This window comes from Danio rerio, chromosome 22 (genome assembly GCF_052040795.2).
Source record: "Danio rerio strain M-AB ecotype USA chromosome 22, GRCz13ab, whole genome shotgun sequence".
Classification (NCBI taxonomy): Eukaryota; Metazoa; Chordata; class Actinopteri; order Cypriniformes; family Danionidae; genus Danio; species Danio rerio.
This window is the reverse complement of record NC_141042.1, coordinates 19,743,548-19,769,184: the sequence shown is the minus strand read 5'-3', so window position 1 is coordinate 19,769,184 and position 25,637 is coordinate 19,743,548. Positions and strand designations below refer to the sequence as shown.

General features: G+C 34.9%; 2 protein-coding genes and 3 long non-coding RNA genes across 5 annotated transcripts in view; 2 read left to right on the top strand and 3 right to left on the bottom strand.

Annotated features, from left to right (window-relative positions):
* Positions 1-25,637, top strand: part of LOC147831556 (uncharacterized) — a 95,404-nt gene that overhangs the window by 35,766 nt on the left and 34,001 nt on the right. The window contains exon 2 of the long non-coding RNA XR_015521901.1: positions 24,159-24,273. This is a non-coding gene — a long non-coding RNA (uncharacterized LOC147831556). The remainder of the gene's footprint in view (positions 1-24,158; positions 24,274-25,637) is intronic.
* LOC148679500 (uncharacterized) overlaps positions 1-25,637 on the bottom strand; it is a 186,689-nt gene that overhangs the window by 154,911 nt on the left and 6,141 nt on the right. The gene's annotated exons all lie outside the window — the stretch shown is intronic.
* si:dkey-21e2.10 lies at positions 1,094-4,694 on the bottom strand. The gene is made up of 5 exons (NM_001441541.1): positions 4,481-4,694; positions 2,979-3,123; positions 2,718-2,856; positions 1,413-1,664; positions 1,094-1,330 (listed from the first exon to the last, which is right to left on the bottom strand). Exons 1-5 carry the CDS (start codon positions 4,536-4,538, stop codon positions 1,175-1,177), a joined length of 750 nt encoding a protein of 249 aa, NP_001428470.1. The 5' UTR covers positions 4,539-4,694; the 3' UTR covers positions 1,094-1,174.
* On the top strand, positions 6,376-21,069 carry LOC141380306 (uncharacterized). The gene is made up of 6 exons (XR_015521897.1): positions 6,376-6,423; positions 6,742-6,848; positions 19,698-19,824; positions 19,999-20,084; positions 20,387-20,429; positions 20,527-21,069. It is a non-coding gene; the product is annotated as an uncharacterized LOC141380306 (long non-coding RNA).
* LOC141380305 (uncharacterized) lies at positions 8,241-14,422 on the bottom strand. Its single transcript, XM_087304237.1, has 4 exons — positions 12,393-14,422; positions 12,132-12,290; positions 10,142-10,237; positions 8,241-9,212 (listed from the first exon to the last, which is right to left on the bottom strand). The coding sequence occupies exons 1-4, from the start codon at positions 13,407-13,409 to the stop codon at positions 8,898-8,900; spliced, it is 1,587 nt and encodes a 528-aa protein (XP_087160363.1). The 5' UTR covers positions 13,410-14,422; the 3' UTR covers positions 8,241-8,897.

The following is a 25,637-nucleotide window of genomic DNA, read 5'->3' as shown; positions in this document are numbered from 1 at the left end:
TTATTAGCTGCCTTGGACCTTGCAATCTGAAAGATTTTTTTGGTTTACATTCATCTAGCACAGTGGTCAACAAACTTGTTCCTAGAGTGCCGGTGTTGAGCAGATTTTAGTTCCAACCCTAATCAAACACACCTGAACAAGCTAATCAAGGTCTTACTAGGTATACTTGAAACATCCAGGCAGGTGTGTTGAGGCAAGTTGGAGCTAAACCCTGCAGGGACACTGGCTCTCCAGGACTGAGATTGGTGACCCCTGATCTAGCATATCTGACAAGTATTATGGTCTACTCACTCACTCACTTATTTTTATTTTTTATTTTTTGGCTTAGTCGTTGATCTATGTGGGGTCGAAATGAATAGCAAATTACTCTGGTATATTAACCCAGCAGATTAACCTAATCCTTAATGCTATTAACAAATATATTTTTTTTGTACTCCTCAGTCTATTCATTATAAACAATATAACAAAAATAAAAGTATATTTGTAAAAAGTACATTGAGTGGCTAGTGAGCTGAGGTTTGTAACAGTATATGTTTATTTTTCCTATGCAAAAGTTAAATATGTAATGATTTTAGAGTAATTCACCCTAATCTTGGAGGTAGTGTAAGTCTCATAAGCAAAAATAGCGTAATAAAAAAATTTACCACTGGCTAAAAACACAAGATCATCAGAAAAATGAAGGTGGATCTAGATAATAAGTTGCATCAATAAAAATACTGATTTAAGTCAAAATCTTTTTTTTTTTTTTAATTTTAAGAATGTAGTTGAGATTATGAATATTAGCCAGAAGCTGATCTTATTGGAAAACTGCGCTATGACAGTGAATATAAAGTCATTTGCTCAAATTAAACCCTTCAAATTTCCAAATGTTATTTAAACAAAATGAATGATGTAAGTCTTTAAAGAATGCAAGCGACAAATATAAAACTTTGAATTGAAGCGCACCATTGTTAGATGTCTTTCTGTGCCATTTTTATATTTTTCTAGTCTGAAAAATTTTTGACCAATAGTTTTAAACTCTCATAGTCTTGTAATTACAATTATGTAATATTCTAATTCTAATAGCTTGTGACAATGAAGATGATACAACTGATTGATGCTTGCCATTTGATAGTTTTATTTTAATGATTTTCGGAAGATTCCAAGAAAAACATTTCTTCTTTTCATGAAGCCACTAAACCTTTCCAGTTATGTTGTGGATCCATGGAAGATATGCTGAAATCCTAGTATGCACATCAGGAAACAAACGTGAATTGCAGAGATAAGGTTCACCAAAAGAAGTGATACCAACAACAGTGTCTCCACAAACCAAAGGACCTCCTGAATCACCCTGTTAAAAACACAGATCAACACGTCACTAGTGAAATTAGTTTAAACATTAACATAAATTTGGAATAATTTTTCATACGTACACTGCAGGTTCCACCATGACCATAAACACAGATCATCTTAGAGGCCACATAATCAGATTCCCATCTGCGTTCACACTCTGCATTATTCACTATAACTGTCTCTGCCTCTCTTAGACGATCAGTCTCTGGGCCTTTACTCCACAGATCCCCCCAGCCAGCAACACTACAGAGAGTATCTGCTTTAACATCTTCTCCATCCTTTGGTAATGATATCAGTCCAACATTGTTGCTCAGTCTGACTTTTGTCTTTAGCTGTAATGCAAAACACAATTGTTAATTTTAAACGTATTGGTATATAGTAAGGCTTAACTAATGCACATACAATCACGGGTCATGCATAACTCTTCAAGAGCTCTACCAATTATTAATGATTACTGCATGAGCAACAAATGAATAATCAACATGATTCATACATTAATCATTAAATTATTTAAATGAGTCACAATGTATTTATTCCCTAATAACATATTATCTTATCTAATGATATACGTTCAGATGTTAATTGCTATCATAGTTAAAATCATGTAATTACACTCTCAGTTGTCTGCTTTAGTTAATTATTAGCTAAAGATTTGCATAGGTGTGATTGTGTGGTAACACTTTAATCTGTCACAAGTTTTAACTACTGATGTATTACCCGCCTGTTATTAAGATATTTGTTAGTACTAAGTTTGATTTATACTGCATTCCTAATCCTACCAAAAACTTAAACCCAACATCTAAGTTACTAACTATTAATAAGCAGCTAATGAGTATTTATTGAGGTAATAGTCTTAGGTAAAAGCATGAATTGACACTTAATAAAACGTGTTACCCATTATCATGTTATGACTGCTTGTTTAGGCACTGGACTTACTAATGGGTTATATACTGTACGCAGTTAGGTAATGGTCCTGTCTGTGGCTCAACAAGTCAAATTATAACATCATGATACTTTTGCAAATCATTAAAGTAGACAACTGGTAGTTTAATAAACATGCTTACGACCTGTTGTGGTAATTTAAACTAATACTCTACGCTATTAAGGAGGTAATACATTATGACGCATTTAACTATTACAGTTTAAAGATTACTTAAGTATGAACCATATAGAATAATCATTTGTTGTTCATGCAGTAATAAAGTTTTAAATATACATTATCCCATGTTTATCTGTGCATTAGTTAAGCATTTTAACGCATATTAGTGCACCCATATTGTAAACTGTTACAACTTATTTCTTTATGATCATTCCGCTATTTTTGTTTGTGTGTATTAAAACAGAACCACCAAATGCCAAAGAATAAAAGGATTACAGCTTGATACCTGCAAAAGCATGATGTCATTCTCAAGAGTTTTAGAATTAAAGTCTGGATGCGGGATGTAGGATTTCACTTTATAGACGTTGTTAATTGCTTTTTTACGCAAATCATGAGCACCAGTCACAACCGTGAGGACATCATCTCTGTTGAAAAAGTACATTGTATCAATGCCATATGACGCACTGTGTGATTCTACTGCAGCTGGTGTGTTATTCAAAAGAGATTTTAGCTCAACATCACACTTCACACTAAACAAAACTCTTACTCTTCCCAGCAATGTGCAGCAGTCAAGACAAACTCTTCAGTAATGAGGGATCCACCACACATATGCAGCTTATAAAATTGAAGAGAAACCATGTAAGGTCTGGAGTGAGGTTTTGCTTCAGTGCCGTCCTGTATACCTACACGAGCTGAAAGCAATAGTGTTGTTAGTATGGAACAAAATCAATGCCAAAAGTATTAAATGAACACGTTTGTTGAATAGCACAAACTCAAAACAATAATACACTTGCTTGCATTTAAATAGCTTTTATTACAGGGTTTGTATTTTTAGATAAAAAAAAATTAACCCCTTCATGGTTATGCCATATATTAAACAGGTCTGTATGAATAACTAAAGATGCTTCTTTAATGTATTCTCGTGTTATGTTAAATTATTTTAAATTACACATCCCATTCATACCCAATCTTAAATCCTACCTGAACACTCTGTCTAACAGTTCCAAGTGAACTGTTTTGTGTGACACACTCTGATAAAATGTATCTGGTTTTGTAACTAATATCTTCGTTCTTAATTGTCCTAGGCCCTGGCATTTATGTTTATCTATTTTGTATTAATATATTATTTTCTCCCCTATTTTTCTCACATTTATATTCAGCAGTCAATAGGCTACTTTACATCTATGGAAGAGTTAATAAAGATAGAGCATGTGAAACATGATATTCGTCAAAAGACGGTTTATGTGCATGCAACCCCACCAGTCCGAGCAGGCCACAAGCCGGCGATAGCGGCATCAGAGACAAATGCTCTAAGGAGGAGGCTAAAGATTGCAGAACAATGTCTGTCGCTGGATCACCTCTTGAGATCCGAGGAGTTATATAAGGGCAAATATAAATGTCCAAAGCATAATTTACTCATACTCATTTTATTACTTATAATGCCCAAGACATTGATATTAATATTAAATGCTACTTTTTTGTCTTTATTAGCCTTTTCTCACCTATTTACTGAGTTAAAAATAATTTCAATTATTCCATCTCCACCTGCTGGTAAAAAAGCGGCCTGCGATCTTCAATCTTCAATCCATTGCTTTTCCTGCAGTTCCTGGATGTAATGTTGAATTTTAACAGTCGAATTTGAGCCACTGAATTTATGGAAGTGGACATTTGATCTGAAATAAAATGAACTGAAAATTGCCTTTTGAATAATAATCACTGTATTTTTGTTGAATATTTTGTTAGTAAAATCTGGAAATTGAATATGAATTATTGAATTTATAAGTATGAAAATGTGTTTGAAATAGTTTTAGTTGAAATATTCACAGCTTAAATTAACAGCTTTGTTAAATTTCAGAACCTAAAATAAAACCCTGGAATTCAAGTCAATCAAATGCAAGCACTTGTTATTTCAGTGTATTTTTTCAGTTTGTGCTAGTCAACAAGCTTTATAATTCAATACTTTTGGCATTGATTTTGTTCCCTATGTTAGTCAATTACCGCAAACTTGTGTTTTCAAAATTCTGAGCAAATCTGTAAATCATGTCTTACCAGTGAAGGTCAGGTGTGGCACCAGTGAAACCAGCAGGAGCAGAGAGATGATGGTCATGATGAAGACTATCAGTGAGCTCTCAATGACAAAACTCTGTATAAATAGACACTTAAGATAGGTGGAGACATTCAGATTGACAGTCCTTTTTTCAATATTGCATGCTAAACATTTTTTAAGAGTAGATAAGACCCATTGATTAGCTGTAATAAAGTATGAGTCATTTTGAAAGTCAAACCAACTGACTCTATAAAACTATCATTAAAAAAACACTTCCTTTAAAAGCAGTGTGTAGCCGTCATGAACTGTTCAAGCATAAAACCACTTAAAGGCCACCAAATTGATGTTTTACTTCTCAGGGTTTTGAATGAGGTCCATTTAGGGTCTCTGTATAGCAGTCCCACAGCATTCTGTCACTCGATGAAACTAGAATCCCCTGTCAGAAAAGTCTAGTGGCTGGGAATAAGCTTTTTACAGTGTCTGCTATAATTTTACTGTTGTTTTATGTGTTTACATAGATGAATATGGCCATTGTGTAAATACACAGTATAGTTACAATCTTATTGCCATAACCCTCTGTTGTAAGGGCCAAGGGGAAGGGGTAGGGGTACAAAAATAGAATTGGGATTGGGCCTAAGGGTTTACATTGTTATGATGGCATAATAACTTGATAATATATGTTGATAATATGTTACTCACTCTTGCTTCATATAAGTATTTAACATACAGTTTAGGTCAGAATTATTAGCCCCCCTTTGATTTTTTTTTTCTTTTTTAAATATTTCACAAACTATGAGCAAGGACATTTTCAAAGTATGTCTGATAATATTTATTTCTCCTGTAGAAAGTCTTATTTGTTTTATTTCGGCTAGAATAAAAGCAGTTTTTAATTTTTTAAAAGCCATTTTAAGGTCAATATTATTAGCCTCTTTAAGCTATTTTTTTCAATAGTCTTACTCATCTTACACAAATCCAGTTTTAGCCTGGCTCATGTTATCTTTAGTTTACATGTTTGCTTTTAGAGAATACAAACTGCTTCACTCTTAGAGAAGACTTTTAGAGAATAAAAAATCGTCGTCACGTCTCACTCCGACATCCTGACTAAATTTGGACATTGGCCTTTGTCCACCATGGCCCCACATCCATCCCCATATTGAGGAGATTTACTTCTTCAACTGTGCTATTTTAAGTGTTATTGAGATTATCTGAGCTATAGAAATGTAATTAAATATATAATTAATCTGTGAATAAATGGCACTTCGGTAGTTAAGAAAAACTGTACCTCTAAATCCACCACATAAACTGTAAGGACCAACTATGGGTGCATTTCCCAAAACCATCATTAGCCAACTAAGGTCGCAAGTTCCGTCGTTACAAACATAGTTCGTTGATTTGTCATTTGTTTGTATTTCCACTTATCCTCTCTATTCCCTATCCATTTAGAACATTCTAACATTTACACTTGAATTGATTAAACATAACAAAAGCATTAAAGTCATCTCTCTTAGGTTTAATTTGCTTTCAAAGTATTTTTACAGTTCAGTTTTAGCGATCTTAATGTTTAAAACTGCTCTCCCTTCGCAGTGCACTGTGAAAACATTGATGTCATTTTGAACCTCATGACAAAAGCTATAGGTGACCTATTATTTAAAAACGGAATTTATGTTCTCCAAAGCTTGTGAAAACAAAAATTAATTTATACACAGCAAATTCATCAGAGTTAAATTCTCGGTGTTGAAGCATTTCAGAGTAAAGTGTTGACGTTAAAGAGTTAGATTTTGATAAATGAATATAATAAGAGTTAAAATTGATTTTATTCAGTGCGAAATCAAGGAGTTATCTTTTCAACACTTGGTGGTGTTATTTCCAACATCCGGGAATTCATGCAGCCCCAGTCACTGAAGAATTTTCCAGACGCCATTTTCCAGGTTTAGAACAGCAACTGGTGAGTCAAACTACCTAAATGTTGGTATTTTACTGACTTTCTTTAAGGAAATACAGTTGTAAACATACTGTTAAGTTAATAACTTTAGAATGGAGTGACAATTTTAAACTTCTGCGGTTCATTCATGGTCGTTTGTGTATCTAGCTTAACTGCATTACTATTGACTTCTTTTCAAGAATGTTTTTATATGCTCACGCATACATAGTGCATAAAAACATCAAATGTACATGTTCAACACGTTTCTGTCACGCTTAATGCCATTTTGTGCGTTGTTACCCATCTGTAAAATAAAATCGACACTTCTCCTTTAATTCGAAGCAAACTAGCGAGGGAATCCCCGGAGCAGCCTAGCCTACTCTGCCCGGATGCTAACGGCAACACAGGACGGTTTCCATGAGCTCTGGAGAGTTTCTAAAACATATCTGGTGAGTAAATGAACATGCTTACTTGTAAAAGGCTTCCTGACTGAAACATGATTGTTTGTTATTCGTGTACGTTAATTTGGTTATTTTAAACACCGCGGCCCTTTTAAACTGGTTGATTCGTGGCCGTCCATATAACGTTAGTCCATAGACTCGTGTTATAACGTAACAGTTACGCTTGAATTATATTAAGTGTTGACAACCATTAAAGTCGGAATGTTAACATTAATGTCTTTAAATGACCGCGTTTGCACTTTATCAGACATTTGACGTTACAGAAGTCTCACGGAAGTTGCGGGACTAACGTTAACGTTATCCCGCAAATGCACAGAGACTCCCAGATGCCCAAGTAGATGCCCGCAAATGAATGATAATCTCCCGGAAATCGCGCGTCTCCCGCCCGGTCATTAAACACTTTGCACACCCCTCTCCACCGCATCCCTCTCAGCTCTTCAGGTACGTCACGCGCAAGTCACCCCCACCGCTCTTTAGGTACGTCGCGCGCAACTCATCTCATTGATCTTCAGGTACTCATCTCTCCCGTTACCTCCCGCAAATCAACTCTGTATCCCCCGAAAATGACTTTTCCCAACTCGGGATGTCTGACGTTAGTAAGTTAGGCTATTTCTGTAGTCAGGAACATCTTAGTCAAGCTTTTTCTCCCGCATGATATTGTGCTTAAAACTATACACTGTAAAAAAAAAAAGTTGAGTAAACTTAAAATAATTAGGCAACCTATCACACATAGCTTTTTGAGTTAACTCAACAAACAGGGTTTGAAGACCAGTGAACTCAAAATATTTTGTTGAATTCTTTAGTTCTCTGAACAAAAAGTATCATGTTCACCCAACAAGATATTTTTGTTTGCTGAACAAAAAATATCATGTTCAACCAACAGGATATTTTTGTTTGCTGAACAAAAAATATCATGTTCAACCAACAGGATATTTTTGTTTGCTGAACAAAAAATATCATGTTCAACCAACAGGATATTTTTGTTTGCTGAACAAAAAATATCATGTTCAACCAACAGGATATTTTTGTTTGCTGAACAAAAAATGTCATGTTCAACCAACAGGATATTTTTGTTTGCTGAACAAAAAATATCATGTTCAACCAACAGGATATTTTTGTTTGCTGAACAAAAAATGTCATGTTCAACCAACAGGATATTTTTGTTTGCTGAACAAAAAATGTCATGTTCACCCAACAAGATATTTTTGTTTGCTGAACAAAAAATATCATGTTCAACCAACAGGATATTTTTGTTTGCTGAACAAAAAATGTCATGTTCACCCAACAAGATATTTTTGTTTGCTGAACAAATATATGACAAAATGGTCCATTATGCATTCACTAATAATTTTTATAATTTAAATTAGATACACAAGAAAAGTAAATTAACCTTTTATTTTTTTTAAACTGTTCAAAACACAATATAAAACATTTTAGTACAAAAATCAACATTTAACAACTTGTACTGAATGTTTTTACATGTGTGAAAAGTTTGTACACTACAACATTGCCTAAACATAAAATGACAGGCGAGCTTTCTTCATGCTTTACTAAGTTAGTAAAACCAAGCTAATGTGTCCAACACTTAAACCAGATGAGTACAAAAATATCTAATCTAAATAAATGTTAAACCCCACTTTATTCAAAGTATATAAAGTGTAAAGCACTTTGTCAACAAAGTACACAATTCCAAAAACAGACATGAATAAAAGAATAACTCAGAAGGATGTCCTCCTCTTAACTTGAAGTTTTGTCAAGTCTTTCCCAGTTTTTCTGGCCAACGGGGCATCAGAAACTTTTGAACAGTCACTAGAATTCTCATCCCGAACCTCAAAACATTGTCAGTTCAAAAAATGTTTTATTTCACATTTGAACTTTAAATTGCACCTACCTGTGTATTAAATGAAAAAACAATAAAATAAAATATAGTTAGATATACAGTACTGTAAAACTCAGGACTTCAGTCTTTATCTTCAGTCTGCAAAGTTTGTAACCAATGATGGTTGCAGTGCCTTTTTGCAAAATGGCTGTGTGCAACTATAACAATTTAGACTTCAGGGACTGAACTCTCGCAGAGCATGTGCCACCAAGATCCATGAATACTTTCTGAATCACTTCAAAAGTATATTTGAGTTCTTTTGGATATTCCATATTTAGTGCATACAAGAAACCGAACAAGTAAGCAAAGGCTGCAGGCAGATCTGGAATATCCTGAAGAACAATGGCTTCCTCCAGGATTATAGCGTGGTTTATCACATTGGGCAGGGATGCAGAAGTGCCAACATCATCTTCCACCACAGTGAGGATGCCAATCCTTACATCTCTGGTGCTGTGATCTTCAGGGTCTGTGTCCTTATAGGAGATTAAGTAATAGAAGGAGAAATCAATTGATGTGTAATATTAATTACTACTTATTGTTATTATTACTATTATTTTTGTTGTTATACAAAGAAAATAGAATACATGTAATACTTACACAGCAACAATTTATAGCTATACACAATGAATAATTTATTAAGCATTAGCAAATAGTGCTGAGCTTATATATATATATATATATATATATATATATATATATATATATATATATATATATATATATATATAAATATATATATATATATATAAATATATATATATATATATAAATATATATATATATATATATATAAATATATATATATATATAAATATATATATATATATATATATATATATATATATATATATATATATATATATATATAAATATATATATATATATATATATATATATATATATATATATATAAATATATATATATATATATATATATATAAATATATATATATATATATATATATATATATATATATATATATAAATATATATATATATATATATATATATATATAAATATATATATAAATAAATATATATATAAATATATATATATAAATATATATATATATATATAAATATAAATATATATATATAAATATATATATATATATATATATATATATAAATAAATATATATATATATATATATATATATATATATATATATATATATATATATATATATATATATATATATATATATATACACTTTATTTTATTTTTAAGTGGAATCCAATGAACAAAATAATGTTCACTTAATTGAGTGCTTTATTTCCCCTTTAAAAGATAACAAATTAACTATTTGCTAATGCTTAATAAAACATTCAGTGTGTAGCTATTATTTTGTTAACAAGCAGACTAATGAAAGCAGAATAGGGTATGAAAATGGGTAACTTACCAGACACATCTTGAGAAAACAAGTAGAATTTTCACGCAGAAAAAGTGGCAATCCCTCAAGAGCTACTCTTTTTCTATGGGTGACAATATCAGTGACCTAGAAGAAAGTAATTTAAAAAGAGTGTATTACAGTCTTATAAGGTCTTGTAAATTTAACAAAGGGATTACAATTGTTTTGCAAGTAAATATGTACTTTGAGCATGATATTTTATTCATGCTGTTGAAAACCCTGTGGCATTATTTTAAGTGTAAAACATAAAACAAAAATGTTTAAATAATTGTGTGGTTTCCATACAAAGGAATTTGATAATGGTTGTGTTATCAAAAATAAAAAATAACTGTAATCCCTTGAACTTTGTTTTGTTTCATGTGACAATTGACCCTTCGCTAAGCCACACCCTAAAACCGCCATCCACCAATTGTGGCTTAGCAACCGTAGCTATGCGCAGGGGCTCTGACAAGAAACAGGTGAACGTGTTGTGCATATGGATTGTGCAAATCCTACACCAGGTCTCCTAAAAGTTTGGAGGGGATGGTCGAAATATTTCTCTTTTCAAAACCAAAAACCCAAGAGGAGAAATGCCAGCGTGGATCAAGCTCTGCGAGGGGTGCTAAAGGAGCGGAGTTAAGTTGGTTTTGTTTTGATATTTCTGACATTCAGTAATAGACCGACGGCAATAACTCGCACACATCTTACCCTAAATAGATCTAAACTGTTCCTTAAAAAAAACAAAGCAGGTTATGTTTCACATATGTCTTTTTCTTTTTTTTTTCTTTTTTTTCTTTTCTCAATATTATGAGTAATGCTCCGTTTAAGCCTTAGCCATAGTAACGTTAACTTAGTCATACTCATAGCGAATAGGTCATAATGACATGAGTTATTGATCTGAAAATATGAATCTGCAACTGCGAATCTGTTGCTAACTTTACTGAACTTTATATTTACATCTATTTCAAGCTACAAATATTTGAAATTACAAATCAACAGAACAAAACCGAGATATGATCACAAACTGAGCACTTGCAATCAATATACTTTATCAGCAGCTGTTTTTCAGTCATTTATAAAGAGCATACAAACACACTGACAGTAATAGGTAACTTACTGTCTATTGTTATGAATCAATGATGCTAATATTCGGCAAAATTCCATCAGTTTTCAGTTTCTGGGTGTTTTTTCTATGAATGAACTATTAAAAATTATATCATGCGTGTTTCCTCATCGCTTATTAACGCTATATTTCATTGCACAACAATTAATCTATCAGGCTTTTTGGCTAAAATAGAGAAATCAGTTTAATTTGTTATTATTAGATTATTTGTAAATTTCACCTCCCCTGCTGAGCATAAGCTAAGCTGTTGAATGGTCAGAGTATGAGGCGGCTAGGGTAAGCTAGCTTCAATTTTGATAGAATTATTCTCTAATCAGTTGCCTATTATGTTGTGAACATACCAATATAACACATACTGCAGTCCTTTTTTGTCTGGCTTTCTCAGATATCTCACCTGTTCGCCAAAAATTACATTATATGCCTGGCAATGTCTGACACCAGCGCACACATTGTAAAAGCCGTGTCAAGCACGAAAGCTTGACAGGCGTAGCAACAATAACTAAGGAGAGCGGGGCTTAGCGAAGAGTCAATTACTTTGAGTTACGTACAATAACGTACAGTTAATATTTTTCTATCTTCGTCTATACATGTATTCATTTGAAATAGTCACTCAAAACAAGTGAAACATCTGTTATTTGTCTTACCTTAACTGTCTTACCTCTGTCACACAGTCAAAACACTACTTGACACAATTTGAGTGAAAGAAAAATTGCTTGAAATTTAAAAAAAAATTGTTGTAATTCCGTTTTTTTTTTTTTTTTTTTTTTTTTTAGATGGTATTGCCTGACCTTGAAATTCCTGCTTTTGTTTGACAGGACAACTATGTTGCACATGTTAAAAACATCACACTGATGAATAAGGAAATAAATCTTAGAGTACCTGATCATCCAGCTTGTCCAAAAGTGTCTTCATCTGTGCACCCAATGAATCCCGTCGTTTTCTGTACAGTTTCAGAAGAGGTGCTGTATATTTATCAATTGACTCGTTGAACTGTCTGAAGAGATCTACATTACAGATTCGAGAAAACTCCATGCAGATCTACAGCATACAAAAAAATACATTTTAATATTTACACATAAAAAAAATATATAACAATGTAAATTCATAAAAATATTGAACAATTGCAATATAGTGACTTACCTCTTCCTTTAAAAAAAGTCCAGGCCATCGCTCTCTAATTTCTTCCACCAATGGCTGAATCTTAACAACTTCTTTTCGGCGTAGAGAAAAGGTTTCTTGCATTTTTCGGTGAATGACTGTCAAATCCATTTTTTTTTTCTTCATTTCATTGATCATAGTAAGTCTCACCTCCTCAAGGGAATCTTCAGTGTGGCCTTCAGGATGGTCAGGTAAAAAATTTACCTCTGCTCTTTTAGGCTTTTTCATGTAGGGCCTTTCTACCATACCCTCACAAGATTTTCTTTTACAGTTAACACTCAACTCAGAACAACCAGCCTCCTTCAGTTTGGCCCGATAATTGCCAAGCTTAAACTTAATACTCATCACCCATCCGTCCCAACCTGTGCGTTTGCCGGTTTCTGTAAGGCAAGGGTGTTTCTGTACAAGAGAAGACGCAACTGACTGGATCTCATAGGCATCAGGGTAGGCTTTGATATCAAATATGGCCTGCACAATCTTGTCCAGAATCTGGGACTTCATTTCTCTTGAGACATTTAGGGGCTTATTTGTCTGCTGGTAAACCTCATTGGCTTTACGCAGCCTGAGTTCAACATCCAGAGGAAAAGTGGGTATGTTAAATGTGGATGGCCACTTTTCAGCACTTCTAAGGTTTCTTAACACAGATGATTCAGGACTTTGATCCCCACTGTGACAGCTTGGCATGCTTGCTGTATCAAGAGAAGACACTGAATTGGAATCTCCTGCAAAACCCTGTGAAGGACATACCTCTTCCCACAAAAGCTTTAACGTTGCCTTCTCTGCTGGCAGCTCATTGATATCATTCAAGTTGCAAAGTTCATTGTTAAAGTCCGGATCTTCAAATTGTATTAGAAAATCTCCATTTTCTAATTGACACTTCTCACTAAGGAAAGACTTCAATTGGTCCACCGACTGAGGTCTTTGAGGCAGCTCCACCCTCCTGATGTTGGTAGGGGAAATGTGAATCCGCAACAACATATTCTCTATAAAACAAATCATCTAAAATCAAAAGGCCATTGCTAGTGCTCAAAGATACACTTATTTTCTATTGTAATATTTATAGTTGGACCCCCAAAAAAATCATCTGTTCAGATTAAACAATTTTATGTCCGATTAAAGAAGCAGAGAAAACTGTTTACGGTTACTTATAACCCCTAAGGAGTTAAAAACACTTTTGGTGTCACAAGCACTTTCAGACCAACTTTGTATGCACTCAGTGGATGAAAGTCATTCAGCATGTCAGGATCAAGAACATGAATGTCACTGAAACTGCTTTCCTTAATCTCAAATGATCTAAAATGTTCAAGATACCAGGCTGACAGTTTTGTGCAAAGGAATGACACATCTTGGGAGGTCACTACACAGTTCAATATTTTGAAAAATTCTGGCAAACCACTACATTGTCCTGCAGAGATTACCATGCCAGCTTTATATCGAACTCCATGCAAATGAATATCAGAGGAGAGTGAGACTTGACTTGTGTTAGGATACCTTCTCTTAATCACTGTTCTGATTGATGTTTCCAGAGAAGCAATTGTGAAAACATTTGCTTTCTCCACATATACAGTTTGTTTAAAAAGATCGTCACCATCTAGATAATAAGCCATCATTTGTTGATGCTTTGAGGAAAGTGTCAATAGAACATTCTTGAAGTTTTGAGTGTCATGGACTACTTTTTTGAAGTAGCTGTGCTTTGCCTCAAAGCGCATTGTCCAAAGTGACACTAATGGTCCAAAACAACGAATCAAATGCGGGTAATGGTTAATAAAATGATGCTTTGGACGTAGCGAAAAGCTAGGAAAAGTTTCAACCAGTAAATTTTGGTGATCTACAATTTTGCTCTCTAGGTAGCACAGCGCCTCCTCTGAAAGTTTTGATGATAGAACGATCTCAGTAATGTCCTTCAGGTCCATTAGAATCTGCCAAGATGGTTCATTTTCAGGGATTATGTGACCAATCATTAGAGGTAGCAAACGTAAAAGTGTCCAATTTTCGTGTGCATTTCCCCCTACAGTACCCTTGGCGAAACATGACTTTGTTAATACCTTTGGCTTGTTAACCCTGTCTGAATCTTTGTACAGGAAAGAATTAATGTAGTTATTGAGCTCATCAAATGAAAATTTTCCTTTTGAAATTAAATCTTTCAGGCACAAAGACAATTCTACAGGTACAACACCTTCCAAAAAATCATGTAATGCATCAGGTGGGAAGCCTGTAACAGGATGAAAGAAAGACAAGTGCTTGCTTAGAACACATTCGCCTTTCACACCACTGACATGTTGCACACTTACATCTGTCTGGACTTTCTGCACAAAGGAATTGTGTTCTTCTGCAGTTCTTAACTTGAAATTACTGATCTCAACCTGGCCAGACTTGAGTTCATGCTTCCTTATCAAACAAAATCTACAGAAATTGTCAGAATTAAAGCTTTCTTGAAAGCCTGCCAAGCTATGGGCTCCTAAATTATCAGCACATACGCAAAAGACTGTTCCGTTTACATACTGACTGAGAGCAGGAACAAAAACACCTGTTTGTTCCAAACACTTCACATCCTTTATCAGTGGATTAAGAAATTTCTCATATCCAAATAGCCGCACATCATCACTTTTACCAAGGACAGCAAGTTGAATGGAATTAAGACTAGAGCGAAATTTGGGCGGCAAGTTTAGAATCACCCAATAAATAGCAACCATCTTATGAATTTTTCTTGAAGTGCCCAAGGGATTGCACACTTCAAATTCATCCACATACAGTCCCAGAGATATTGCAAGGTCTTTGTCACATAGTAGTCTGTTCTCTTTAAAGTAGGAACCATCTTGAAAAGACTCATAATGTCCAGAAGTAGACTCTCCACTGAACACAATCTTATTCAAAATATCTTTATGACCCAGTAGGCGTTCTAAGACATGATATAAAGACACATAAACAAAGTGTTTTTTGTGTGTTCTGTCATAGAGATACTCAGTTGGCTCAATTACAGAGAAGTGCTTTTTGAAATACAAGTTCCTTCTATGTTCTGTGGATAAACTACCTTTTTCTGTAGTAGTCAGGAGAAGAGGATTGGTCTCAAAAATAGCACTGCTAATTTTCTGGAGGATACTAGCATCTACATCAATGTTGTGGTTGACAAAAATATTTTTGATGTTTTCAACAGCAAGAGACTTGGAAATGTAGAACATATCATGAATTTCCTCAATGATGCAATGAATGGCACTCTTGGATACATGCAAGACTGTTTGCATTTTCAAAAAGAGAGATGCCAGTTTGTGTGTAAGAGTCTCAATATCCATACTCTCACAACCAATTTCAGCAGCCTCTTGAACACACCGTGAGGGCTGCTCTGCATCATCATGATTGTCATCAAAGTTTGTTGTATCAGTATAAAGGTTCTCAGTTACAGTGACTGAATTTCTTATATCTTTTATTGTGTGATGTTTGTGTTTCCTATTCCTGTGAGAGGTAAAATTGGTGAGCTTGTTGGTTTTATACTCACAGCTAGAAAAAGGACATTGTATAGTTTCATGACTTCTTAGATGTCCTCCAAGATGTTTAAAAAAATCACTTTTACTGCAAACAGTTTCAAACTCACACAACTCACATTTGAATTTTACATTGACATGACTAATAGGTCTGTGGGTGTGGAAGCGCGATAAATGTGATTTCAAAGCACCTTGTGTCCTAAATGAGCAGACACAATCCGAGTATAGACAGGGCCAGTTTGCCCCTTTGTGACCTCGTCCATGACGAAGCCTGTAGTGTTTTACCAGGATCTCAGTGTCAGTATTTAAAAATTTGCAGTATCGGCATTGCATTACGTCAATATTTAATTATTTTATTAAATTGGTGGAGTCATTTTGAGCAAAAAAAAAAAAAAAAGAGAAAAAATATGTATTTTTAGCCATTTTACTTTTTTAACATAAATTTAATCTAGCTGACTGTTTAGGTAAGTTGGTTGAAATATATACTGGCAATTTAGTCGAGCTAACTGATGAACAAGCACATAATGCTCATTACATTAAAAAAAAAAAAAAAAAAAATCACGCGATTTTCATATTATTCAAATGACAAAGTTAAATCACGTCACCATTTGTTCCACTGGCAATCTTGTCTAGTTCGAAGGAAAAAAAGGTGTGATGTGCACAATGCACACTAAAGTCACTTGCTGACAAGCAATCCAGATAGACAGCACCTCAACTTATATTCGTTTTTTGCAAGAGAATCTGCCAAGGAAACATCACACCTGATACTACTTGTAATAATCGTGTGAGTTTTTAAAGCAAATGACTCGAATGAAATCGCTATTTGTTCCAAATGCAAGCACACAAAACTTTGTGATGTAACGTTAGCCAAAATAAATGCACGAAACAAGTAATCCACGGCTAAATTACAACAAATAGTTATATACTAGGATACATTGGAACATCAAACCCAACATATCAAATAATATAACGTTAGATGACAACATAAAAGGATATATACATGCCGATGATTTTGCAGAAATCCGGGACAGCTCTGAACAGCTCTGTTACGGTCTCTCACATCAATATTACACTGGTAAAATAGATCAAGCAGTTAGATGGGTAGCACATCGCACATAAAAACATATACAAATATATACAATCGATGGTGAAAACGATTGACATACGTTACCTGTAACTCTGAAGAAAAAAAAAGATGGTCCGATTTGACACGCACGCACGTGAGCTTTATGTACCCCCAGCAGCAGGCCCGGATTGGCTAATCGGGAGGACCGGGAGAATTCCCGGTGGGCCGGTCTGTTTTTTGGCCGCGAGGGCCGGTGTCCCTAGCTGCTTGCACTCTCAGCAGTCACACTTTTTTCTTCTATTTATTTTTTTGACCATAGCTTTACTCTTTTTAATCATTATTTTACCGTAGTGCCGCTCTTATTATTTATTTTCTCGCAGCCCCGTGAGAAAAATGCAGCCTGCAGGTTAACTAACGTTAATGTTGATGATGTAATGCAACTATCGCCCCAAACAGCGGCACCTTAGTGAATATAAGAATTCTACGGAACCCCGAAAGGGACATAGTGGGGGAGAAAAAAATGGGTGGGTGAAAAAAAAAATAATGGGTGAAAGAAAAAAAATGGGTGGGAGGAAAATATATATTTCTAAGTTTTTTGCGTTCTCTCGCAAAGTTTTGCGTTCCCTCGCAAAGATGTTTTGCGTTATCTCGCAAAGATGTTTTGCGTTCCCTCGCAAAGATGTTTTGCGTTCTCTCGCAAAGATGTTTTGCGTTCCCTCGCAAAGATGTTTTGCGTTCTCTCGCAAAGATGTTTTGCGTTCCCTCGCAAAGATGTTTTGCGTTCTCTCGCAAAGATGTTTTGCGTTCCCTCGCAAAGATGTTTTGCGTTCTCTCGCAAAACTGTTTCTCCACAAACACTTCCTGTTCACTGCACTCACGTAAACCCTCCCGTTTTTGCCGAAATTCTCCCGTATTTTACCATTCTATCCCACTTTCTTTACATTACTGTGCGTATGCTACCTATGAACCAGTGAATGCATGTATAAGCGCTGACTGACAGACGCGCTTCGTACAATAAACTGATCCCAGATCAGCGTATGTACACGCCATTTACAGAGGAGCGGGTGTATGTTTAAACAGACAAATACACAATATGAAACATCTCCGTCCTGCATGTTTTATTTTAAACAGCTTATTTTCTCTTAAATGAGCACAACAGTTTCTAAAGTAATGGACTGCTTTCATTATAGATCTGTGCATTCTTACAGAGACACCTCTGTTATCAAACTAAACAAAACATGAGATTCATTTGCTGTGCACTTGTTTGATAACAGAAGTGTCCCTTTAAATGGCGCGTACAGACGCTGATCTGGGATCAGTTTATTGTACGAAGCGCGTCCGTCAGTCAGCGCTTATACATGCATTCACTGGTTCAGAGGTTGCAAAGTGAAAGGCGACAATCAGCGCACAGTAAAGAAAGTGGGATAGAATGGTAAAATATGGGAGAATTTCAGCAAAAACGGGAGGGTTTACGTGAGTGAAGTGAACAGGAAGTGTTTGTGGAGAAACAGTTTTGCGAGATAACGCAAAACATCTTTGCGAGGGAACGCAAAACATCTTTGCGAGATAACGCAAAACATCTTTGCGAGGGAACGCAAAACATCTTTGCGAGGGAACGCAAAACATCTTTGCGAGATAACGCAAAACATCTTTGCGAGGGAACGCAAAACATCTTTGCGAGGGAACGCAAAACTTTGCGAGAGAACGCAAAAAACTTAGAAATATATATTTTCCTCCCACCCATTTTTTTTTCTTTCACCCATTATTTTTTTTCACCCACCTATTTTTTTTCTCCTCCACTACGTCCCTTCCGGGGTTCCGTAGTAATCTAAAAATAGGAGAAAAAGATTGAGCCATCAAAAGAAAGTAGTGCTGTGTCCTAAGGGTCGCAACTCATTATTTTTTACTCTCACTTGAAGAGCGGCAATGTGGTCCAGTGGTAAGCACATTACATTTCAATGGTATAGACCTGTGATCGAATCTCCCATGAAAAATCTTTTTTTTTTTTTTTTTGATTTTATTGTTAAGACATAAAATACTGTTAGGGCTGTTGAACATTTGAATTTCTAAAGCAGCAGTTTTCTTGAAAAAGACGTGATAGTGCCATTAGTAACTGAATTGGAATCAGTCGTGAACTGAGGTGGGCCGGTCTGGCTTGAAACTCCAGGGCTGAAAATGAGTCCCACTCCGGCCCTGCCCAGCAGCGAGCTATGAAAGTAAATCGCGCATGCGCTAAAAGCTTGTAACGCGCATGCGCCAACAAGAGGGACATGCATCAACTCAAAACTAACAATCTTGTATTAGTTCAACAAAACATTGTAAGTTTTTAACATTGAAACACCATATTTGTTGAGCAAACTAACTATTATTTGTCAACATTCTAAATTAAATTTTTTTTATTCAGTTTACTTAATACACTTTGTTCAGAGGACTTTTTGAAAGTTGGCGTTTTTACAGTGTAGGCTAAACTTAGCATGTACTGTACACAACATTTCCGTTTTATTAAAGACAATTTAGTGCGTTGTAAACAGCCACCTGTCTGTAAAATTAATCAACTGATTCATATTTGAGCTGCCTAATGATGATACAGGTTTGATTTGTAGATTTATTATCAATAATCAACATCTGAATCAAAAGATATCTGAAAAAGTGTGAGGCATACTTTGTGATGTTTATCTCTCTTTTTTTATCTGAAGGTTATGCATATGTGTTAGATACTAATGTGTTGTTGTTTTTTAACAGCCACAGTTCTCTATACAATAACACAAGACCCTGTGACGGTGGCTGATTAGAGACGGATGGTGTATTTCCAGAGTTGGTGAAATGACCAAGCACACCTTCTTGGTCATATGTGGTGATAATAATGAAGGTATGTTTGATAAAGTTCTGTATTTGTTTCACAATAAGCTAAGAGGGTATTAGAGCATTAGAGAATAACAAATGACATGAAGGTGATAAGTTTTGTATTGTGGGTGAACTGTTACTTAAATAATGTTTTGCTCTGCTTTGCACTTTTCCTCTTCTGCTTATCCTAATATTTTAGATTATATTTGGACCTGAAACATCTGCTAGACTCCAGGAAAGGTGGCGTCAATACTGGACCTGAAAGGGCCTAACAAGTTGAATCTGGTAAAGAAACACGCAAGCACATACACACACACATGCACGCACACGGTTACAGAAAACTGTAAATTTATGAATATTTTTTACACTGTGGCCAATATTTTGGAGAAGTCAGCATCACTAAATGATATAAAAGATTTTAAGCTCCTCTAAATTTTGCTCCAAGTGTTGTGTTAAATTCAGGATTCTGGACAGACAGCTACCTGTTTTTCCAGTTCTAGTCATAGTGGTTAACCTAATTGTTTTTGGAGATCCAACAGTGATGTATGTGTTTTTTCTACTTTTCCATATCCTGTCACCTCAACCAGCTGGGAGAGTCAAGTTGTGGATCATCATGTAGATTTTCAAAAGGTGAGTTTAGATTTCTTGAATGTTTTATTTACTTGAAATGTTCTTTTAAATATATCATAGAATTTGATTGCAATTTGTTTTCAAACATTTTTCTTAGTCATGCTGGAGTCTTGAAGAGTTCTTAGATGAGCATCACCCTATATCTGTGCATCAGGAACCACCAGACGAGCGATCAGCAGCTACTACATCGTCATGGATAAAAAGGTCATCCTGTGGCTGGGAAGCACTTCATTCACAGGACATGCTTGATGAGATTTCCTAGCTCCAGTTTGTTTTCACACAAGTTTACAGCATTTGTACCTTCATTTAAACTGCTGTGTTTGATATGGAGGACCAAGGAAACACCAGAAGTGAAAGATTTGCACGCCAAGTTGTTTAAAATGTAATTTCAGAAGAAAACTATGTGTTCAGAAGAAAACTATGAGTGACCCTATATTGAACTTTCAAATGGCTCTGATGAAACATCAAGTTTGGACCAAAGGACTGAAACAGCATTTTTGAGCACTGGTCATACATATTTTGTTAATACTGTCTGTACTAATAAAACATTTAAAGCATATTTGACATTGTTGCATTTTAAAAACTGAATGAATTGTTGAAGTGGTGAATGTTTTCAAATAAAATGTTTTTTATTTTGTAATTTACAGTCTATTTGACCTTTTTACCATATTTACACTCAAGAGAGTTGAATAAAATAACAATATATTACACCAGGCGGTGTTAAATATAGTTACATATTTTAACTCTGCCCAGAGTTAAAATTAACCCTTACTTCGGTGTCAATGTGCCAACCCTTTTGAAAGTGTTGATTTAACTCTGTTTTGAGTGGACCCCATGAGACACTTTCAAAGGGTTGAAATTAACACCCATAGAGTTGTTTTGGGTCCCCATATTTTGCTGTGTAGTAGGCTATTTATTAAGTATCTATACTGTATCTGACATGGGCCTGCTGGTTAGAACATTTCTGCAGTAGTTTGCATGTGTCAGTGTAAAAGTAGACTTTTCGAAATATAGAAAATAAATAAACAATATCCTACTTATTAATAATCATCATGATCTTCATTACTAATATTAATATTATTATTAAAGTAGATTTTTTTTTTCCTAATAAATAATAAATATTACATTTCACTTTTTTAATAAAAAAGCCTCATTATTTATTTGTTTATATAATGTATATATGAGATTAGAATATGTGTTAGCTGTTGTAAGTGATTTTATGTTTTAGAATAGAATATGTAATGTTCAACTTCTCAATAATATTTGTAAAGGAAACACAGACCCTATATGTGCCATTTACATATATTTGAATTAATATGGAAAGCGAGTGCATGTTTTTGCTAAAACTAATATTGGATGTTATTTTAAATATGTGTGCGTGTAAAACGATATAATTTGCACAAAGAAATGATTGGGTTATTCTTTAAAAAGATTGTTACTCCGCCTCGTTTAAAGCATCATATGGGTGTTTTACGTTATAACTAACATGGTTCAAACAGCAGATCTGCGACAGAGAAACAACGGGTTTTGGGAATCACTCCTCACTATAGTTCTTTTCCCAATAGATGCATTATACAATGATAGTTCAGCCGCGAGTTACCTTCTTTTTTTATGAAATGCACCCTTGCACCGACTTATTCACCACACAAAAAACATGTTTGCTTATCAGAGCTGAGAGAGATGGTTCTTATGATAAATTTAATCAGTGGAAACTATCTAATGTTTGTGGTATAAATAACATGATTCCTGTTAATGCTTGTAGTATCTTTTTCAAATCACAGATGGTTTGGTCTAGAATTATTTAACATGTCAGTATATATTTTGTTGAATTCATATCCAAAAGTATCAATATGATCAAATAATGTAATAACACAGGCTATAGCTGCAATAATGCATTTAAGCATGAAGACTACCGGTCAAAAGTTTGAGGTCAGTAGGATTTTTAAATATTTTAAAAGAAGATTTACTATTGGGCTTACTAGCTTTTGTAAGCTGTTTGGACAGAACTGTGTGTAGGTATAGTGTATCTACAGTCATATTAGAGTGATTGAAACACAATAAGTCTCTTTTGAAATTTCCTGATGTTAAAAAAAAAGGATCCAAATGCCTCCCATTTTGAGGCCAACTGCAGCTTGATGTAGGATATGCGGATTCCCCATCCATCGAATTGATCGGCAGCCACATATTGACATGTCTCCATAGTATCGTGTATAATCATTTTAACAGGACAGGACGTGTGCAAAGCAACTGGGATTAAAAAATCTGTTCAGCTCGCTGTGATCATCAATCATTGTCAAATGTGATCAAGAATCTACCGATATCCATACAGCGGTGTATATTAATGTGTATCCTGTCACATTTGCCGTGCAAAAACAGCAAAGTTAAACACACGCACTATGTTTGTGTCCGATGTGTTTGTGCGTGAACTTTGGAACGGCATTGTGTGTGACTCATCGAAAGGCTTGAATTAACTCCACATCAAATACATTGTCTAACCATCGGGAAAGTTCTTGCTGTAGTATTTTTCACAGATGTTGTGTGAGATCTGCTTCCATCATGTTTGTCATTGTGCTGTTTATCTCACGGGGACATAGAGACACACTGACGGGGGGGGGTCTAAAATTAAAGACAGGCAACAAAAAACAGCTACTTTTGTGTTCTGAGCAGAAAAAATCTAATATTCTGAAAGGTAAAATAAATAATCTGAGGGGTGTTTTGAGTTGAAACTTTACAGAAACTTTACACATTCTGGAGACGCAAGACTTATCTTAAATCTTTAAAAAAGGGGTCAAATAGGTGCCTGTTAAACACTTTTATGAACATAAATCAAACCTATAGATGAGGCTCTGAGAGAACTTACCCTCTCCAATTTCAGAAAGCCTAACCTGTCATTTAACCACACTTTTTTTGAGGGTAGTTGGTGGGATTTACACATTAATAAAAGTTTCTTACGAGCAACAAGGGAGGAGAAAGCAATGACATTATTTAAAATTTTGGTACCCAACCCTAGTTAGGATAGATGAAAGTTGCTCTGAATTGCAACTAATATCAGTATATTTAGGTACTAGCTTTTCTTACAATTATCACGATCGCATAGTGATTACATAATAAAAGTCATTTTATATAGCCATGTTAAAGGGAATGTTCGTACATGCTTTTTACATCCAAGGAACATTGCAAAAATCAGAAATATTGTTTCAAAGTACTTTGAAACCTCCTGCTGGATTATTGTAATGTAAACCCAGGCTCATTCTGAAAAAGTATACACACAACTATATATATATATATATATAACTATTTCTGGAGACCATGAAATACGTCCCAGGGGGTGTTTTTTTTTTTTTTTTTTTAAATCCATGAGAGGTTGCTGTGTATTTCTCTCGAGAGTGCCATTCGTGCCTGCTGTTCTCACATAAACCCACCAGAGGCTGTTCTTGACTGACTGTTTGACTGTTTGACTGACTAACTGACTGACTGATTGACTGACTGACTGACTGACTGACTGACTGACCAATTAACTAACCCACCCTCAATATTATTGATTGACCTGCACACCCACTTCCCTAAACCCAACCAACAATTTTCAAAAGCAATCCAGAAAAAAAAAGCCCTCATCTGATATTTACCATGGTTTCAGATTTTACCACAATCTCACCCTGTAATTTACTTATTTAATTTTTTTGGATTTTGTTGTTGTCTTACCTGCCTTCTGGATCCGTTCTTCACCAGACTCCAACACCGTCATTGTGGTCAACTCCTCTCTGCGTCTCAAGCCTGCTGGCGTACAGTACATGGCGAGCTAACGGGACAAACTGGTTACAGCGGGAAAGCTCTCCATACTGAGGTAAGCAGTCAGCTGGTAAAGGCGAAAAGGTATGGTGTCAAACCGCTCCGTATCATTCGTTTAAAAAAAATATTGCAGCCATACGTATCTCTAGCTACATAATTCATGGTCTACATGAATATATATTCAAAATATTTTATGTAGTCTCTCATGTAGCCAGTCTTTGAGGTCTTCTGGCAAAGACCTTTTAGCCAGTCTCATCCTAAAGCCTCCTTTCCACTGCACAAGACAAACGACAAGCGACAGACTGGAAGTCATTTATTTCCAATGGAGAGTTGTCCGTGAGCTGGGTGGACTTCCGATCATCTCTGTATGCGGAAAATTTGGATCCGAATTGAGCTGCGGATTCCTTGAAATATTTGAACTCCTGCGACTAGACCGTATGCAACCAGTCGACTAGATGTGATGTATTTCAATGTTGCCCAAGCAGGTGTGTGAGATGAGAAAAACACCTTTTTTAGTAATTTTTTAAATAAAAAGGTCTATATATATATATATATATATATATATATATATATATATATATATATATATATATATATATATATATATATATATATTCATAAATGAGTAATAAAAACTATTATTTTTTATAGTGTCTCTACATTCCCTCCAACATTTTTAGCGATCTATAAGTTTCTAGTATTCATCCTATCAATCAGGGTGAACACACAGAGAATAAAGGCTCTTTTTGCACTTTATTTCGGACACTGCGAGAACAGCTTCTCTCCAATAGTGTACGACAACACAAAAAAAAAATTCTGTGCGACTGCCACAAGGGGGTGTGCTCCGACAGTATGTCCAAATGTCGTGTGCAGTGGAATGGCAGCTTATGGCTAAAGGTGACCGTGCCTTCTGTGTTGTAGCCCCAAGTCTCTGGAACTCTCTCCCCATAGCACTGAGAAATCTGGGATCAGCTGAACTTTAAAGACACATCTTTTTGGTCAAGCTTTTTATTGACAGTATTTGTGTTTCTGTACTTGGATTTTTAACTTGTTTTAATGTTTTCTTTAATTGATATGTTGTCTTTTTCCTGTTTTCTGGTTTTCTCTTATTGTAAAGCACTTTGTGACTCAATGTCTGGGAAAGGTGCTATATAAATAAACCTTTACTTATTTATTTATATCCATTGGAAATTCTCCTAAATTAGGTTTGTGCGTCATCAGAGGCCAAAGTTTGATTTTGACTAAAGATAATATGTTTTTGACTACATTATTAGAATTTTGAGGCTTTTGCATGTTGGTGTATAGTTTTGAGATTGTGTTTGTAGATGTTGATAGATGTCGATCCAGAAACATGTCCTACTTGGTGAAATTAAATTAGGGACAGTATGCAACTTCCAAATCAGTCAATGCTCATCTTGA